Consider the following 13,645-nt stretch of genomic DNA (forward strand, 5'->3'; position numbering starts at 1 on the left):
CCACTTGCACCCTACGTAAAATCTCTTTTATAACCTCAAGAATTTCCTAGGTATTACATAATCTCTCTAAAGGCAACACAACTACATCGACACATTTGTAACACCCCGCCTTACACAGGCGCGATACTATAAGGAAATTCTCTGGAATCTTTTTTTTTTCTTTAAAAGTCTGTCACACGCGGCGCCGTGGATACAATCTTCACATGCAGATGAAAAACCCGTCACATACAATGCCCGACGCCTGCGGTGATTCCAAGAACAATCTTCACATGCAGGTAAAAATCCCGAGAACCCCAGTCTTACTCGCTTAACTAATAAGATCAAAAGACTTAAAACTAAACGAGACATGATATAACACAGCAGAATAAATACATCAAAATGTCGTGGCCTACCACGAGTTTCAAACAAAGTATTCCCGTACTGAAATATGTAATACAAACTTTCAAGTGATACAGCGATGTTATACACTGATTATACATGTCCCAAAATAAATACTAATACTTCCAAGTAGTATAATGATTATCCACTAAACAAAGCTGGACCCACCGGCCATCTCCTCGTTCTCGCAGCTGTCCCTGGCTGGAATGTTGAATGTTCCAGGGGCATACTTAATCCCTCAAGTGCCCTACCGTGTCACTCGTTTACCAAGATTAACCTTGTCCCATTCTCAAGAAGACCCCATCCCATCCCATATAGACCCAACAACGACACGAAAATCAACACCCCGATGTTATGAAAATACACGCCACGCACCGACTCGTTTTTAAAAATAAAAACAGTTGATACAATGTATCACATTATAGATATGCATATGACGCCACAATGTACATAAGTGAAACACCTTTGCAAAACAACCCGGGGTTCAAGAGGGTATAACCGCTCACTAGAACTGGTCCGATCACATGGATCCTAAGCTTGGGAGGGTAAAACCACTCACCAGAACCCTCCATACACAATTCAATTCATATTTAAGACAAGATAAAACAAGAGTCAAACCATTCACCTCAAATCGGAAAAGTTTGGATTTTGCCTCAAAAAATGTGCCTCACCTTGAAATTCGTGCAATCCTTCTTTCCAACTCACCAATCGTCTCCTATTCATCATTAGGACCTTAGAAATCAATATTTCTATTTTTCCTCAATTTTCTCTACTTTTCTTTATTTTTAAACCTTTCTTACTTTCGAAAATTCATAAAAATACCTAACATCAAGTTTCACCAAATATTTTTCCATGATAATTCCTAAAATAATCTTACAAAAATTACAAAATTAAAATCAAGGACAAAACCTACCTCACGCGCCACCTAGGGGCTCGGCGAGTGAAGCCCACGGCCGGCTGGACTGGTTGTCTTCTCCGGTCTTCTTCTCCGATTCCGGCGACTCCCAATGCTCCAAAAGACTACGGGGACTTGAAGACCTTGACGAGGCGACCTCAATTGTGCCTTCAAACGTAGAAAAAAGCCACCAAAAATGGCTTTAAAAGCCAGTTGCAAGTCGCGGCGCCGGCGAGCCCGATTTTTCGGCCAACTTCTTGAAACCCTGCTATTTCTACACCAAATGACCCCAAATTCTCCAGAAACAATCCTAAACACCTAAGGAACAAAAGCCCCTTATCCCAGAAGCTCGATTCAGCCTTAAACGAGAGAAATTTTGATCAATTTTAAATTTGAAACCTCGGCCAAGAACCCCCTTTTATACTCGTTTTTGACCTAATTCCCCACCATATCCGGCTCGTTCTTATCCCTTAAACCCAAATCCATCCTCTAAACCAATCGAGAAGCCCCAGAACGTGAGCCTAAGCCCTTGAAAGATTCGACCAAATCGGAAATTTCTTCTGCCATTAAAATCGGTCACCTCAATGCTTTTTCCGGCCAATGGTGAGTCCCTACAGCTTCATCATCGTCTGAAGCTAGCCTAGCGCCTCCCAAGAAACCTTCCCGACGCTGCCAGGCGGCTGGCCGGCGACCACAGTGCCGCCGGTCGGATTCACACCATGCAATTTTCCAAAAATTGCATTTTAGCCCCTAACCAACTTTTAATTGCATTATCTCCCATTCCTTGGCACCCCTAGACTATCTAACACTTTCACTACTACCCAAAAGTTCTATATTTTTCATTCCCTCAAGAAATTTCTGAAAACTTCGTCGTTTCGACCTCCCTCGGGTACTTTAAAAAATCTGCACTTTTGCCCGACTACCCTTATTTGCATGATTTAGACGTCAAACCTTTGAAAATCTCTTGATTTTGTTGAATATTGCTTATTTGGACAATTTGACCTTTGTTGGCTTACTTGACATAGTCCCTCATCTTCTGTTTATGTTTTGAGTATTGCACAAAAGCCCAGAACTATAATTAAATACCAAATTTGACCTCAAAATTTTTAAAATGCTTATAATATTGAACACTTGATATTACATCCTCCCCCTCTAAGAAGAAATTTCATCCTCGAAATTACCAACTTACAACTCTAAATAAATGCGGATAAGAAATTTTCATCTCTTCTTCGCGTTCCCACGTAGCTTCTTTCTCGTCATGGTTGCTCCATAATACCTTTACCAATGGGATAACCTTATTTCTTAAGACTTGGTCTCTTTGATCTAAGATTTGCACTGGCTCTTTCGGGTATGTTAGATCATTTTGTATCTCAACAGTCTCGTTTCGAAGTACTTGAGTAGGATCCGGCTCATGTTTCCGTAGTTGAGACACGTGAAATACGTTGTGGATATTTGATAATGCCACAGGTAATGCTACTCTGTAAGCCATTAACCCAATTTTCTCTAAAATTTCATAGGGTCCTATATATCTTGGGCTTAATTTTCCTTTTCTTTTCCCTCGAATCACTCATTTGAATGGAGAGACCTTTAAATATACCTTGTCACCGATCAAAAATTCCAAATTTCGTCTTCGTTGGTCAACGTACGATTTTTGACAACTTTGACTTGTCTTCATTTTCTCCTGAATTTTTTTTATCTTCTCAGTAGTTGCTTGAACAATCTCGAGTCCAATTAATCCTACTTCTCCAGTTTCTACCCAGCAGAGTGGTGTTCTGCATTTTCGCCCGTACAATGCTTCGTAAGGGGCCATTCCAATGCTACTATGGTGCCCATTGTTGTAGGCGAATTCCACCAGAGGTAGATGTTTCTCCCAACTTCCTGAGAAATCCAAGAAGCATGCCCTTAGCATGTCTTCGAGCGTCTGAATTATTCGCTCGGATTGTCCATCGGTTTGAGGGTGATAAGCTGTGCTGAGCTTTAACTGTGTTCCCATACACTTGTGGAAACTTTCCCAAAATCTTAACGTAAATCGTGGGTCTCGATCTGACACTATGCTTGTAGGGATTTCGTGTAATCGTACAATTTCCTCAATATATAGTTGACCTAAAGCATGAGTCGATTGGCTTATCTTAATAGGTAAAAAATGTGCCGACTTGGTCAATCGATCCACTATTACCCAAATAGCATCGTTTCCCTTGGGACTTCAAGGCAGACTAGTCACAAAGCCCATAGTGACGTGATCCCACTTCCACTCGGGAATATTCAATGGTTGCAGCATTCCTCCCGGACGCTGATGCTCAATTTTTATACGTTGACAGGTATCGCATTGTGCCACATACCGCGCCACATCTTTTTTTCATTCTAGGCCACCAGTAAATTTCTCTAAGGTCCTTTTACATCTTTGTGGATCCTGGATGTACAGTGTACTTAGCTCAATGAGCTTCCCTTAAGATGTTTTGCCTCAACTCTTGATCTTTTGGTACGTATGTTCTTCCTTGAAACCGAAGTATACCATCATGATAACTGAATTTAGGTACCTTAACTTGATCGTTCCTGTCTATCCATTAACTTCTTCTTGTGTCTATCTGAAGAGCTAACCTGATTTGATTCACCACATCATATTGGATTTTCAGATTTGCCAAATATCCCTTGATTGGCTTAGGTTTAACACTTACTGTCAAGTGGCTGAAGTCCTCAATCATTTCCCATTCCTTAACCATCATGCTAGCTACTATGTCAGAGCTTCTTCTGCTAAGAGCATCTGCAACTACGTTTGCCTTCCCTAGATGATAGGAAATGGTACAATCATAATCTTTCAAGTATTCCATCCATCTTCGTTGATGCATATTCAGCTCCTTCTGAGAAAAAATGTACTTTAAACTCTTATGGTCCGTAAAAATTTCAAACTGCGCTCCGTAAAGATAATGTCTCCACAACTTCAAAGCATAAATTATGGCTGCTAACTCCAAATCGTGAGTCGGATAGTTCTGCTCGTGCCTCTTCAATTGTCGAGATCTGTAAGCGATCACTTTCTCGTCTTGCATTAGAATGCATCCCAAACCTATTCTCGAAGCATCGCTATATACCACATATTTTCCTGATTCTGTTGGCATTGCCAAAATCGGTGCCGTGGTTAGTCGTGCCTTAAGTTCTTGAAAGCTTTGCTCACACTTTTTGTCCCATTCAAACTTGACTTCCTTTTGTATCAATTGGGTAAGTGGAGCGGATATCTTCGAGAATCCTTCTACAAACCTTCTGTAGTATCCAGCTAATCCAAGAAAACTTCGAATTTCCCCGACGTTCTTAGGTGCTTGCCATCTTTGAATTGCTTCTATTTTTGCTGGATCAACAGTTATTCCCTCTGCAGAAATTATGTGTCCAAGGAAAGCTACCTGAGTAAGCCAAAATTCACATTTTGAAAATTTGGCGTACAACTGGTGGTGCTTTAAGGTCTACATAACTATCCTCAAATGATCCTCGTGTTCTCTTTCACTAGTAGAGTATATCAAAATGTCATCTATGAACACTATTACGAACTTGTCCAAGAAGGATCTAAAAGTTCGGTTCATCAAGTCCATAAATGTAGCAGGTGCATCAGTTAATCCAAACGGCATCACTGAATACTCATAGTAACCATACCGCGATCTGAAAGCAGTCTTGGGTACATCTTCTGGTTTGATCTTCATCTGATAGTATCCTGACCGAAGGTCTATCTTAGAAAACACCCTAGCTCCTTGAGTTGATCAAACAATTCTTCAATCCTAGGCAACGGGTACTTGTTCTTTATAGTTACCTTATTCAACTGCCGATAGTCGGTACACATCCGCAACGTACCATCTTTCTTTTTTACGAACAAAATCGGAGCTCCCCAAGGTGACACACTAGGTCTGACAAATCCTTTGTCGACCAAGCCTTGTAATTGCTCCTTTAATTCCCTCATTTCAACTGGGGACTGTTGAGTGTAGATTTTGATGATTGATGATTGGCATGTGTGAATGTGAATTTATATTTTATGTTCTAACAAAGCATGAAGCCTTCATAAGGCTTACAAAGCTATTCTTTAGTGATTTCATGACACAGGTTATATATGGAAACTTCTTATACTTATATAGAGATTTCATTATATATGGAAACAAGTTTTTAGAGAGCTTTCTAGAAATTTGAGTATTTGAGCTATGAATGGAAAGTTCTTCTTAGAATGGAAAGTCTAGAAGATATATTGAATCCTTGTTCATATATGGGAAGTTCAAAAGATATATATGGAAGTTTTTGAGGAGATTGGAGTAGTCCACTATATGGAGTTGCCATATATGTAACTTGGCGACATGGCATTATTAATGTGGCATTTTGTTGACATGGCAGCCACGTGGAGCACACTCATCAAGGTTACATCATCTCGTTGGTCTAAATATGGTAAGAGAATCATGGAGTAAATTTAAAGGTTCTTAGAAGCTTCTTTACTCAATTAAATATGGAAGAATTTTTGAATTGTATTCAAATGGAGAAGTTAAAGATTCAGCATTATTGTTCATCATTAATGGAGGAAATTAAGGTTTGAAAGTTAAACCTTGAATGATATTACTTTCTTTTATTGCTGATTCTATCTCATTAAAAGGATCCTCTACTCAAATCATGGAATCAATTATCCTACTCATTATGACTAATTGATATCCTCATTATAGCTAATTGATATCTTCATTATGGGAGAATATTCTAAGGATATCTTGCATATATTCAGCTACACAAATTGATTTTCTTCTTGTTGTCAACATTTCAAATTAGCTATGCTTGTTATGGAAGCTAAGGGGCCAATTGCACAATCAAAGGAGTTTGAAGATCAACTAGAAGTCAGAATTGATCATTTGTTATTTAATTTTGATTTTGCAAGAATTATGAAGGGTTTGGATGATATTTTTAATCCTTGAAATCAGCCATGCATTATTGGAATTGATTTGCTCATTCAAGGCTGATTGGAGATCTACAAAAGTCAAAGGTCTTGAAGATCAATCAAGTTAGCTGATTATGGAAGGTAAATCAAAAATTCAAAACGAAGGGCTAAGATTGGCTTGAAGACTTGACACATGGAGGGCTGAGATTGATCAAGGAAAGCCAACTCTAACACTATATAAAAGGATCTCTTGAAGCCTTTGGAACAACTTTTGGAAGCCCTATTATTCTCTACATCATTGGCCAAGATTTTCATTCTCTCTAAGTCTTTCTTTTCCTCTATCTTCTTGAGAGAAAACTAAGAGAGTTCTCTACACTTCATTGTATTATTTTTGAGAGAACCCTATTTCTCAATCTCTACTATCTTGTAAAGAGCGTACAAAATCCAAACTAGTGAGTGTGAGACTCCAGAAATAGTTTGGTGGTGGTGAAGCCAAGTGAAGGCTTTGGTGGTTGTAAGAAAAGTTTCATATAGTGGATTTGATTGAAAATCCTAAGGAAGGGAATCCTTAGGTAGTGGATGTAACCCATAAGGGCCGAACCACTATAAATCGTTGTGTCCTTCTTCTCTTCACTCTTTACTTATTCTTGCTTGATTATACTTGTTTGTTTTTGTTTTTGTGTGGCCAAATCCTAAGGCTTACATTCTTGTTGGCTATTATATTCTGATTTGCTTTAATTGATCATTCTTTGTACTCATTCAATATTCCATTTGGTTTATTTAAAGTCTTGTTATTGTGTGCATTCAAATCACATGTTTTTCACCAAGTTGTAATTTGAAGAGTATATTGGATCTAAGCACATACTAGCACAGCTGGCGGATATCATATTATCCATCTAGTATTTAAGTGCTCCCGTACTCTCAACTACAATTTTAATTTATATTAAATTTGTTTTCTCATATATATACGTGCATAAGTTTTGCATTAAAGTTTTTAAAAGGTGTCAATTCACCCCCCCTCTTGACTAGGTTAGAACTCAACAGGGACATCTTTTACGGAGGTATGGATATAGGTTGCGTACTTGGTACAAGATCTATTGAAAATTCAATCTCTTTAAGGGGTGGTAATCCAGGTAAATCCTCAGGAAAAACCTCAGGGTACTCATTCACAACCCTTACTGAATCCAATTCGAGATTCTTCTTACTTGGCTCAAGTTTGGCTGATTGTAATGCTTGCAAGGTTACGCCATGCTTCCTCTTACTTCTATTGTTCTGACCTTGGAACGAAATCCAATCTCTGCCAGGTTTGCGTAAACTCACGATCTTGTTCTTACAATCCACTTTAGCTTCATGTATTGATAGGAAATCCATTCCCATGATCATGTCGAAATCTTGAATATCTAACACGGCTAAGTTTATCTTGAAACTTTCCCCTCCCATATCTAGATTACAACCCTAACATCCTACTGCTATCTCTAGGGTTAAACCCATAGGTGAAGCTATTAACATTTGATAACCTAACTTCCTAGGTTCCAGCTTTAGACTTTCTATTGATGCATGCGAAACAAACGAATGCGTAGCACCCGGATCTATTAAAGCATGAACTGGAATGTTTGAAAAGAACAGTGTACCTTTAATTACTGTAGGATCGGCCTCAGCATCCTCACAAGTCAGATTGTACACTCGGCCAAGATGAACATTCGATGCTTCTCCGCTTGGCGGTTCCATCTTTTGTCTCTTTGGGCACTCCCGCGAGATATGCCCCGGTTGCCGACAATTGTAGCACACCACTTTCCCCTGGTACCCAACTTGGGGCGTTCCTTTGATCTTCGGGCAATTTCTTCCAATGTGGCCTTCCTCGCCGCAGGCATAACATTTCATGATGCATTTTTTTCCAAAGTGCTTCTTCTTACACCGAGGGCATTTCCCATCATCCTTAGATTGAGTTGTTACATTTCCCGACTTGCTGCCCTTGCTTCCTTTTTCAGTCTTGATTATTTTCACCCTTGTCAGGTTTCTTTCAATAGTCAGAGCTCGATGTAATGCTTCCTTGTAAGTGTCAATGTCCCATCCGCTTAACACTTGTTGAAGACTTACTTGCAATCCTAAAACAAACTTCTGTGCTTTCTGACTTTCGTCGGTTTCGTACACAGGCATGTATTTAATCAGCTGAGTGAATCGGTTGTCGTATTGATTCACAGACATCTCGTCAGTCTGCTTGAGTCTCATAAACTCCCAGATTCTTTCTTCCTTCCAACTCTTGGGAAAATACTTGGCATTAAACTCTTCCTTGAATCCTGCCCAAGTATATACTGGCGCATCTTCATCTTCTTCCTCGCGTTCTTGTTGAGATCTTATCATCGAACGCTCGGTAGATTGCCACCACCGACCTGCTTCTTCTTCCAAAATATAAGTTGCGCACCTCACTTTCTCCTCTTCACTGCATTGTAGGTGTTGAAGTAGTTTCTCTGTCTGCTCAAGCCAATACTCGACTGAGCTAGGATCATCACCAATCCTTCCTTTGAACACAGGGGGTCTCAAGTGTCGGTATCGCTCCAATGCCGTGGTCGTGTGCCGAGTAGGCTCCTTTTGACTCACGTATGTCAGCATGTTCTCTAAAAATTGCTCCATTCTCTCAAATCAGTCCTCACTGGAACTCGATTCTCCAACATATCTTTTATTTCCTCCTGAGTGATTCCTGCGATCACCCTGATCTCAGGGTTTATTTTCCTCCCTTCTCCCATTTCCGTCGTGGGCTGCATCTCGGAGTCTTCGTGTATTCACCATCTGAAGTGAATCAAGGAAATAAATTATGCACAAGACAAGAGTATTTCTGTACAAGATGGACAATTTTATTTATTAACAGTATCCCACAAAACATAACAACTTAGCACAACCGAAAAGGAAATAGACATAACATCTTATTATATTTTATATATTCCTTCTTCCTTCAGTTATCTCTTCGGCCTTGATCAGTAGTCCTTTGGCCTCCAGATCCACGTTTCCTTGTGGTCCCCGTCACTGTCAGATGCCACTGGGGGTCCTTCATCATCATCCTGAGCCTCTTGAGATTCCTCATCGGAACTGATGTCGATGACCTCAACCTCGGGATTTGCAACACCCTCTTCCTGATTTTCCTCATCCATAACTTCCCCGTGCAGGTCCTCATGCTCGTCCCTCATACTCGTGCAAAATTCATGTAAAGAGTCATAATCCCAGACCTCCCATAACCACTGGGCGAAATTCTTCCACTCTCCTTCCATCTGATCAATAAGATAACTGATCTAATACTCTGCCAGATCTATCAACTATCGGTAACTTGGAGGTACATCGTCAATAATTTCCTCCATCGCATTCAGAAATTCATTCATACCTTCCTCTTGCGGGTGTACACGAGCTTCAATCCTATTTGCCCAGTGTGACAGTAGCACTTGATCTACCATGGCTTGCTAATAATACACAAATGTTTTCTCAGAAACCTCAAACATGTATTTCCCAAAATTTTTGTATGACTCTTAGAATTCATAACCTTATTCTAAGTTAACAATCCTAACCATGCTAAGTTCAATAACCTAGCCTATCCATCCTAGGGTTTTAACCTGGCTCTGATACCAATTGTAACACCCCGCTTTACACGGACGCGATACTATAAGGAAATTCCCGGGAATCTTTTTTTTTTTTCTTTAAAAGTCTGTCACACACGGCACCGTGGATACAATCTTCACATGCAGATGAAAAACCCGTCACATACAATGGCCGACGCCCGCGGTGATTCCAAGAACAATCTTCACATGCAGGTAAAAATCCCGAGAACCCCAGTCTTACTCGCTTAACTAACAAGATCAAAAGACTTAAAACTAAACGAGACATGATATAACACAGCGGAATAAATACATCAAAATGTCGTGGCCTACCACAAGTTTCATACAAAGTATTCCCGTACTGAAATATGTAATACAAACTTTCAAGTGATATAGCGATGTTATACACTGATTATACAGGTACCAAAATAAATACTAATACTTCCAAGTAGTACAATGATTATCCACTAAGCACCGCTGGCCCCACCGACCATCTCCTCGTTCTCGCAGTTGTCCCTGGCTGGAACGTTGAATGTTCCAGGGGCATACTTAATCCCTCGAGTGTCCTACCGTGTCACTCGTTTACCAAGATTAACCTTGTCCCATTCTCAAGAAGACCACATCCCGTCCCATATGGACCCAACAATGACACGAAAATCAACACCCCGATGTTATGAAAATACACGCCACGCACTGACTCATTTTTAAAAATAAAAACAATTGATACAATGTATCACATGATAGATATGCATATGATGCCACAATGTACATAAGTGAAACACCTTTGCAAAACAACCCGGGGTTCAAGAGGATATAACCGCTCACTAAAACTGGTCCGATCACATGGATCCTAAGCTTGGGAGGGTAAAACCACTCACCAGAACCCTCCATACACACTTCAATTCATATTTAAGACAAGATAAAACTAGAGTCAAACCACTCACCTCAAATCAAAAAAGTTCAGATTTTGCCTCGAAAAACGTGCCTCACCTTGAAATTCGTGCAATCCTTCTTTCCAACTCACCAATCGTCTCCTATTCATCATTAGGACCTTAGAAATCAATATTTCTATTTTTCCTCAATGTTCTCTATTTTTCTTTATTTTTAAACCTTTCTTACTTTCGAAAATTCATAAAAATACCTAACATCAAGTTTCACCAAATATTTTTTCCATGATAATAACTAAAATAATCTTACAAAAATTACAAAATTAAAATCAAGGACAAAACCTATCTCACGCGCCACCTAGGGGCTCGGCGAGTGAAGCCCACGCACGGCCGGACTGGTTGTCTTCTCTGGTCTTCTTCTCCGATTCCGGCGACTCCCAATGCTCCAAAAGACTACGGGGACTTGAAGACCTTGACGAGGCGACCTCAATGGTGCCTTCAAACGTTGGAAAAAGCCACCGAAAATGGCTTTAAAAGCCAGTTGCAGGTCGCAGCGCCGGCGAGCCCGATTTTCCAGCCAACTTGTTGAAACCCTGCTATTTCTACACCAAATGACCCCAAATTCTCCAGAAACAATCCTAAACACCTAAGGAACAAAAGCCCCTTATCCCAAAAGCTCGATTCAGCCTTAAACGAGAGAAATTTCGATCGATTTTAAATTTGAACCCTTGGCCAAGAACCCCCTTTTATACTCGTTTTTGACCTGATTCCCCACCATATCCGGCTCGTTCTTATCCCTTATACCCAAATCCATCCTCTAAACCAATCGGGAAGCCCTAGAATGCGAGCCTAAGCCCTCGAAAGATTCGGCCAAATCAGAAATTTCTTCCGCCATTAAAACTGGTCACCTCAATGCTTTTTCCGGCCAATGGTGAGTCCCTACAGCTTCATCATCGTCTGAAGCTAGCCTAGCACCTCCCAGGCGACCTTCCCGACGCTCCCAGGTGGCTGGCCGGCGACCACAGTGCGGCCGGTCGGATTCACACCATGCAATTTTCCAAAAATTGCATTTTAGACCCTAGCCAACTTTTAATTGCATTATCTCCCATTCCTTGGCACCCCTAGACTATCTAACACTTTCATTACTACCCACAAGTTCTATATTTTTCATTTCCTCAAGAAATTTCTGAAAACCTTGTCGTTTCGACCTCCCTTGGGTACTTTACAAAATCTGCACTTTTGCCCGACTGCCCTTATTGGCATGATTTAGACGTCAAACCTTTGAAAATCCCTTGATTTTGTCGAATATTGCTTATTTGGACAATTTGACCTTTGTTGGCTTACTTGACATAGTCCCTCATCTTCTATTTATGTTTTGAGTGTTGCACAAAAGCCCGGAACTATAATTAAATACCAAATTTGACCTCAAAATTTCTAAAATGCTTATAATATTGAACACTGGATATTACAACATTGGCATAACACAATTCTCCTTAAGAGGGACAACCTAAACACATGAACCCGGGTATCACCCCCATATCATGTTAGGCATTACGTTCCCGCTCAAAAGCATTATGGATCTCAACACAATCCTGGCCACAAGATGATCAGCACTACCCCCGGAATCAACGTCTACCTAGGCAATAATGCTATTTCTCAAAGGAACCAGGGGTGGTGTCCACTCTCAGCCCCACCACTTGAGCCAACATCCGGGGTGGTGTTCACTTTCAGCCCCGCCACTTGAGTACCATAGGGTGAAGTCCGTCTCGACCTCGTCTCAAGTGGGTCACGTAGCATTAATCCTTGGCACGCATCCCAAGTACTATAACTCAAGTGCCACAACACAGGTTGACAACCCACATCCCACATGAACTCATCACAAACATGCCAATGTGACTATCACCAACCATACATCATATAAAACCAACATTTTCATGCACATAATTTAAAATACAAAATTCAATGCACATGTAAATAACCACTTTGGATGAACCATCCATATGCAAACAACCTATCACATGTCTACTCATTTACATAAACAAATCAAGTGTAGGGTCGAACCACCCAGGATAAACCAAGTTTTCGATATAACTACTCACAAACAAACAAGTTTTTGGTAGGAACACTCACCTTGATCATAACTTTGAATACCTCGAATAACGTGTGTAGCCTTGATTTTCGTGTCAAACCTCAAGTAATCACACTAATGCTCAACCTAGAGCCTCAACGATCCCTAGACATCATATTCATTCAAAAAAATATCAATATCTATTTTTTCTAATTTTTCATAATTTTCTCCCTATTTGCTCCTCAAAAATTTCAAAATAAATACCTTCTCAAGGATTTTCACCACAAGGGTGTCCACCTCAAGGACAGTCACCACAAGGATGTTCACCTCAAGGATCTTGCTGCAAGGATGTCTGCCTCAAGGACTTTCACCTTAAGGATGTTCGCCTCAAGGATATTTGCCTCAAGGATCTCACTGCAAGGGTTTCTTCCTCAAGGACTTTTTCCTTAAGGATGTTCGCCTCAAGGATGTTTGCCTCAAGGATCTCGCCGCAAGAATATTCACCTCAAGGATTTGGCCACAAGGGTGTCCACCTCAAGGACTTTCATCGCAAGAATGTTGCCCTGTTGATACTCGAAAATGGGTTAGAAGGGTAGCGAGAATCCTCGCTCGTGATGACCTTCTGATGCCTAAGTTAGTGCCAGATGAAGATGATTGATAACAAAAAACTATAAAAGCGTAGTCAATGTGTTCAAATTTTACTAATTTTGAATGTTCTTTTCAAGGTCCTATAGCTGGTATTTATAGGGCGCAATTCCCAAGCCTACAAGCCTACTAACTGTTGACACATGTCAGTTGTTGAGTGGGGGTCTTACCCTTATCGAGAAGAGGCTCATGCCATGAGGAATGCCATGTCGCAAGGTGCATGGCCACAAGGCCACATTGTCATAATGTAACACCCCACTTTTCCTAAGCACAATGTTAACCTGAGATTTCGAGAATATTTTT

At 40.5% G+C, this 13,645-nt stretch overlaps 1 protein-coding gene across 1 annotated transcript; it reads right to left on the bottom strand.

Moving 5' to 3' along the window:
- Window positions 1–7,616: 7,616 nt before the first annotated feature.
- LOC127805570 (uncharacterized) lies at window positions 7,617–8,792 on the bottom strand. The gene has a single exon (XM_052342347.1). It carries the CDS (start codon window positions 8,790–8,792, stop codon window positions 7,617–7,619), a length of 1,176 nt encoding a protein of 391 aa, XP_052198307.1.
- Between the last annotated feature and the right edge of the window lie 4,853 nt (window positions 8,793–13,645).

Source organism: Diospyros lotus, chromosome 1 (assembly GCF_014633365.1).
Source record: "Diospyros lotus cultivar Yz01 chromosome 1, ASM1463336v1, whole genome shotgun sequence".
Classification (NCBI taxonomy): Eukaryota; Viridiplantae; Streptophyta; class Magnoliopsida; order Ericales; family Ebenaceae; genus Diospyros; species Diospyros lotus.

Bases quoted from the DNA above. Each gene is read 5' to 3' on its own strand.
- LOC127805570 (XM_052342347.1), bottom strand. From the start codon at position 8,792: ATGGAGCAATTTTTAGAGAACATGCTGACATACGTGAGTCAAAAGGAG.